The sequence below is a fragment of the Polypterus senegalus genome, chromosome 7, assembly GCF_016835505.1.
Source record: "Polypterus senegalus isolate Bchr_013 chromosome 7, ASM1683550v1, whole genome shotgun sequence".
Classification (NCBI taxonomy): Eukaryota; Metazoa; Chordata; class Cladistia; order Polypteriformes; family Polypteridae; genus Polypterus; species Polypterus senegalus.
The window spans coordinates 169,139,841-169,146,461 of record NC_053160.1 but is presented as its reverse complement, the minus strand read 5'-3'; the positions used below and the strand labels follow the sequence as shown (position 1 = coordinate 169,146,461).

Genomic DNA, 6,621 nt, shown 5'->3' with positions numbered 1-6,621 from the left:
CAGGATAGAATTCAGGGTGTAGAGGTGACTGGACCGATAGGGTCAAGTGACTATTACATGTGCAGATTCTAAGACTAAAATTGTTAAGTTTAACTTTGGTGGGGCAAATTTTGAATAGATGCAGTAAAGTCTAAGAAGGATAGACTGGGATAAGCTTTTGAGTGAGGAGACAGTCCAGGTGCAGTGGAACAGGTTTAAAAATGTTTTACATATAATGCAGGAAATTTTAAAAAATCTCCACAGTGGGTTAATAAACAGTGTGAACGCTGGCCCGGACACAGACAGACGGACATCATAATTTCACCACACACCGTTTATTTTACAACTACTATGTACAAAGTCTACCGTGCAGTCACACCCCAGTGCCTCCAGCACCGATCCCCCAAAGTCCAGGCCACACTCTTCCAGTCTTGGTGCCTTTCTCCTGGCCGCCTCCCGTCCTCGCTCTAGCTCCATCTTCCTTCCTCCCAACTCTCGCCACGACTGCTGCGAGGCGGCCCCTTTTATGGGAACCCGGATGGGCTCCAGCTGCATCCCAGCACTCCTCCGCAGACACGCCCTAGTGTGGTGGAAGTGCCGGCTGTGCACCCGGAAGGCGTCCGGGTGTCCCCTGTCGTCTTCCCCCCAGCACTTCCTACAGGGCTGGGCTTCCATGCCCCTTACCCGAGGCCACCAACATAACCAGGGCGGACACTCCCTCGTGGTCTGGTGGAGGTACAGGCCCTCCTCCGGTCCTCCTGGGCGTCCCGGCCGGGCTCCTGCCTCGGCCAGATGTGGCAGATGATGGTCTGGAAGTGGGGCACCGCCTGGCGGTGACCACGGGCCCCTACAGGGCTGGGCTTCCATGCCCTCTACCCGAGGCCACCAGTGTAACCAAGACGGACGCCCCCTCGCGGTCTGGAGGAGGCACAAGCCCTCCTCTGGTCCTCCTGGGCGTCCTGGCCAGGCTCCTGCCCCGGCCCGGTGCCACAACAGCTAAAAGAAAGAAGCTGCAAAGGAAAAAAAATGCCATATAAGGTGTACAGGATTAATAACTCCAAAGTGAATTGTAGGGCGCATGAGAACATGACGGCAACCTTTAAGAAGGATATTAAGAAGGCTAAAAGACAGTTGGATAGGAATACAGAAGATAAAGCAAAAGATGACGCAAAGAGATTCTTTCAGTATTTTAGTAGTAAAATAAAAGTCAAGGAGAAGGTGATCTGCATCACGAATGGTAAAGGGAATTAAAAGATAAAGACAGTGAAATAGCAGACGCTCTGAACTTGCCTTTTTCTGAGATCTTCTCAAGTGAGGAAGTGGATAACCTCTCGGCGGTAAATGGGACTACTAAGGAAGTTCCGAGTTATTTAGAAATACTGCTCACATTAAATAGGCTGAAATCAACCAAATTACCAGGCCCAGATAATATTTACCTTCAAGTTCTTAAGGAGGCTGGCAAGTACAGATATAAACCCTTGACACATATTTTAGGAAGTCACAGTGTACTGGGGAGATTCGGAAGGATCGTAAAATGGCAAATATTACTGTTATATAAAAAGGGTGACCAGGCAGATCCAATCAACTGTAGGCCAGTAAGCTTAACATGCATTGCAGGAAATTAATGGAAGGAATTATTAAAGAATAGATTGAGCAACACCTGGCAAGAACAGGAGTTTTTCTGAACAGTCAGCGATGGGTTCAGAAGAGGAAGGTTATGTTTTACCAACGGAAGGAACCAAAGGATATGATCAAAGTGGAGCACATGATATTATTTATCTTGGCTTTCAGAAAGCTTTTGATAAGGTGCCACAGGAGAGGTTGGGCATCAAACTAAAAGAAATTGAAGTTCAGGGTGATGTTTGTAGATGGGTGCGGAATTGGCACAGACAAAGGAAGCAGAGGGCGATGGTGTGAGGAACCTCATCAGACTTGGCTGATGCTGAGTGGTGTTCCACAGGGTTCAGTGCTAGGGCCGCTGCTATTTTTAATATATATAAATTATTTAGATAGGAATATAAGTAACAAGCTGGTCAAGTTTGCAGATGATACCAAGATAGGTGGACTAGCAGATAATTTGGAATCAGTTAAATAATTACAGAAGGACTTGGACAGCATTCAGGCTTGGGCAGGCTTGTGGCAGTAAATGTAAAGTATTACACATGGGAAGTAAAAATGCTAGGTTTGAATACACAATGGGAGATCTGAAAATCGGGAGAACACCTTATGAGAAGGATTTAGGAGTCGCAGTGGACTCTACGCTATCAAATTCCAGACAGTGTTCAGAAGCCATTAAGAAGGCTAACATAATGTTAGGTTACAGTATATAGCGCCCTGATGTGTGAAGTACAAGTCCAAGGAGTTGAAGCTCAACCTTTATAACACACTGGTGAGGCCTCATTTGAAGTAATGTGTACAGTTTTCTTCTCAGGCTACCAAAAGGACATTACTAGAAAAGGTCCAGAGAAGAGCAACTAGGCTGATTTCAGGGTTACAGGGGATGAATTAAGAAGAAAGATTAAAAGAGCTGAGCCTTTTCAGTTTAAGCAAGGTAAATTAAGAGGTGACATGATTGAAGTGTTTAAAATTATGAAGGGAATTAGTCCAGTGGATTGAGATGGTGACTTTTAAATGAGTTCATCAAGAACACAGGGACACAGTTAGAATTGTTAAGGGTAAATTTCGCACAAACATTAGGAAGTTTTTCTTTATACAAAGAACCATAGACACTTGGAATAAGCCATCAAGTAGCATGGTAGGTATTTGGACTTTCAGAACTTTCAAAAGTAGATTTGCTGTTATTTTAGAAGAATTAAGTGGATAGGACTAGCAAGCTTTGTTGGTCTGAATGGTCTGTTCTCATCTAGATTGTTCTATAAATGTTTTAATGTTCATTAATCGCAAATCAAAGCGAAGATATGGAGAGAAAGATTTTCAATATGTTCACAGCCAAGCGCAACCAATGCAAGTAACTTACCAAACATAAATTAATGCATCATCCAGAGCACTATCACCATTACACCACAGAACTACATTTATATTTTTGGCTAATCCCATTTTCCAAGGTGACTTACAACATTTATGATACAATTGGTTACATTTCTTTTGGTTTTCCAATTGGAGCACAGGCAGGTCAAGTGACTTTCTTATAGTCACACATTGTCAGTATGAATTTGAACCCACAACCTCAGCGTTTGAAGTCAAATGGCTTAACCACTACAACACGTGTTGGTTGTTCCCAGTCACTGAAAATATGGGCAACCTTATTCACTTTGTCTCGGCTCATACTTTCATCTGTTTTCAAAAATGAAAATATTGCTGGTGGGCAGAAGCTTCAGATCATGAACATGCATTATTTTTTCCTGTTGTTACAAATAATTACATTTTCTAACCTGCTACATGTACACTATGAAGAGTTTTTTTTTTTTTTTTACTACACCCATGCGGACTGTCCACATTTTCTTCTCTAAAGTGTAGTGTAATTTTTATGTTTTTTTCTGATCACATCTCAAGATGTGTACATCATAAAGTTAAGAATATCAGGAAGTTTTACTGCTGCAAGTAGATTATCAATAACAGATTTCACCTCCCGGTACTTCAATTTCCCTTTATTTTCATACGTTGCACCTTAGCAGGCCATCCTTCTCATAGGTCTTATCTATATATAAACTCTTGTTGTTGCAATGCCTAAACCAGTTTCTCTCACTAGCACAAATCCACAATCATATCGACATTTTTGTGATATCTATTTAAAGTCAAGCATGACCATCACAATTTATATTTTACCCAATTATACCACTTTACTGAATTTCAACTTATTTACTTCTCTTTACAAATAAAAAAAAAAAAGTTGGTGTAATATGAAATTTGTGGATGTTGTAAATATTACACTTTCTATGTTGTTCTCATTCTTAAACCATTGTGGCCATACAAGTCACTAAATAAGCAATAGTGACCAACCACAGTTAATCAAACAGGTGTCTCTCTCTTTACTTTTGCTGCTCGTTTGAATTTTGCCCACTGACTCCCGGGTCTGAATCTTTGATGTGAGGAGGCGAGTTTCTTTTTAAGCCAGACTTAGGAATGCTTCTAGTGCCACACCGTATTTTCCTGGGAGCACTTCCTGGCCACAAAGAAAGAAGGGAGGTCCTCTCCAAAACAGTGCCTTCTTCTGGCACCCAGGGACCCTGACCAGGTTGTGCTTCCTGACTCCAACTCCCAAGAACCCATGCGGGTGTCCCGACTGGGCTGCCACATAAGGACCACTGCTACTTGACGTATAGGGGATAGAACTTCTCCCAACTCCTGGCTTCTGCTGGTCCAAGCTACATTTTAGTCTAGCCGGAGTTATGGCCTACTAAAGGCCTAGGGGTATATAAATAGACCGCACACAAGTGAGAGAGGGAGACAAAACACAGAAAAAAACGAAACCAGATAAATACAAACAGACTCCATTTATTGTGAAAAAGAAAATTAACTCACAAAATATGAAGAAAGTTACACAAGACAGAAACAAGGCAGGAGGACAACACTAACTTAGCTGTCTAGCTTCACAAAGTTTACACAGCTAGATACACACTATCCACATTTATCACATAGATGGCTAGCTTATAAAAATTACATTTCTTTAATAAACAACAAGAAACACAAACCAAAAGCCAGGCCATCCAACCCTAACTCTCCATACCTTGCTCTGTCCTTCTCCTCTCACACTCCCTCTCTACCCTAAGACCCAAAGAAACTTCTTTTACAATCTACACAACACCCACAAACCAGGTGATATATTAACAATGGGAAACTCAATAGGTGGTTAATTAGGGCAGAACTTAATTAAGACTTCTACACCAAATTAAAGTACAGTTTAACAAAAAGATCTAGAGTAGGTCGTAACACCGGACACAATGTTATTTCTTCGTCCATCTGGCCAACTCATCTGTCCTTCCATTTTGGCCTCCAGTTCAGGTAGGAAATTGTCCTTCTTCCCAGCAAGGATGTCCATTCTCTTCCTACACCAGTGAAGAGAAGGAGTTTGGCATAAGGCCTTAGACCTTTGGTGACAGAGCTGAAAGTTGTGTTGAAAGACTCAAAATGGGGAATGATAAGTGACTGGTGGACAGATTGAGCAACAATAAAGTGCCAGGACAGCCAGTGAGAACAGCACAAGAGTATGTGGCGGACATTCTGCAGTGTTGTTGTTTTTGTGGCCCTGACAACCAGAGTAGGGAATAATGGCAGATACAGAAGGGTTCATGGGCCTTGTGGGTTTACCGGCCATTCCAGCTGTTGTATAGTCTCAGTTATAAAAAGAAAGATACTGCAGATTTATTTAATTTGAAGTTAGCAGTGTGCTGAAAAGGGAGAGGAAGAAATGAAGAGAGGTTTCAGGTCCGAATGATGTTGACATTGAACCAGTCAGATCTTGTTATGTCTTGCCCAGCCAGTGTGTTATTCCTGTTCTCTGTTTATGTTAGGTCTTCTTGGTTTATTTTAATGTGTTTTTCATATGTTAATTGTAGTCATGCTTTTTATGTTAATAGTGTGTTATTTATGTATCATTATGTTTGTTTGTGTAGTATGTTCTCCAATGTCTCTTGTATTGTGTGAGTGGCACCCCCAAGAGATGAAGCCACCCTGACGTCACCACTCCTAAGACCTCCCTCTGGATATTTATGTCAGAGTAGAGGAACCTCTGGAGTGACGCACTTATGCTTAGTGGAGGCTAAAGGTGTTTTCACACCTAGTTCCTTTAATGTGGGTTTTTTAAACTCTAGTGCGATTTTCCTGAAAATTCTGTTAACTCAGGTAGATTTTAACATGCTAATCGGACTCTGCTGTGGACCAAAACAACCAAACTGAGACCCTTTTGGAAATGGTGGGCTCTTTGAGGTACCAAGTGAACCCCTGGAGTGATTCGTACATGGTATGAATGTGATTTGACATGGGGCTGATCTAACAATACGAGACACGGTTTATAACGGGTGAAATTGTGTGCAGTTGTAGTCACGCTAAGCATCTTGATAAATTAAGGAATCTCATTCATAACATGAGATGAAGGTTAACTTAGAGAATTAAAAACAAGAAAGAGGTAAAAATAAATACGCACTTAGGTACAAATGTAACACAATTCACATAAAACAACTCACACAATTACCAGTCAATAAGAGAAAGCCTAGCACCTGATTTAGGCTTACAGCCTTTCTCGCAAGTGATCAGACAAAGGCTTACCATGTAAACAATATAAAACTAATTAATAAATGTGTAACTTCACCTGTGGTCAGGTCAGTCTATGTACATTCTTTTTTTATTCGTTTTTTCATATATTTTCATGAAATCTAGACTTTCATTTTCAAAATTCAATTTTTTTGTACACATTTGTAGGGATCTATAGTCTACCTTTGCATCAATGAACACATGGTGGCAACAAACACTGGAATGTTAGAATGAAAAAAACTCAAAACAATGTGAAAAGTGTGCATGCCTCGAAATACCATAAACCTTACCAGCAGGACTCATTCCAGGCAGCCAGACCCCAAACTGAAAAGGCAGGCTTCAGCCTGCACAGGCCCAAAACAGGACTTGTAAAGCTTTTAAAAGCCAAAAATACCATAAAATTACACTTTAGGGAAAAGGGTTACCATAAAC

At 41.4% G+C, this 6,621-nt stretch overlaps 1 protein-coding gene across 1 annotated transcript in view; it reads left to right on the top strand.

The window, feature by feature from the left end:
* The first annotated feature begins 1,065 nt into the window (after positions 1 to 1,065).
* LOC120532090 (inactive tyrosine-protein kinase PRAG1-like) overlaps positions 1,066 to 6,621 on the top strand; it is a 177,376-nt gene continuing 171,820 nt past the window's right edge. The window contains exon 1 of the mRNA XM_039757994.1: positions 1,066 to 1,216. Within this exon, the coding sequence (XP_039613928.1) occupies positions 1,066 to 1,216 (151 nt within the window). The remainder of the gene's footprint in view (positions 1,217 to 6,621) is intronic.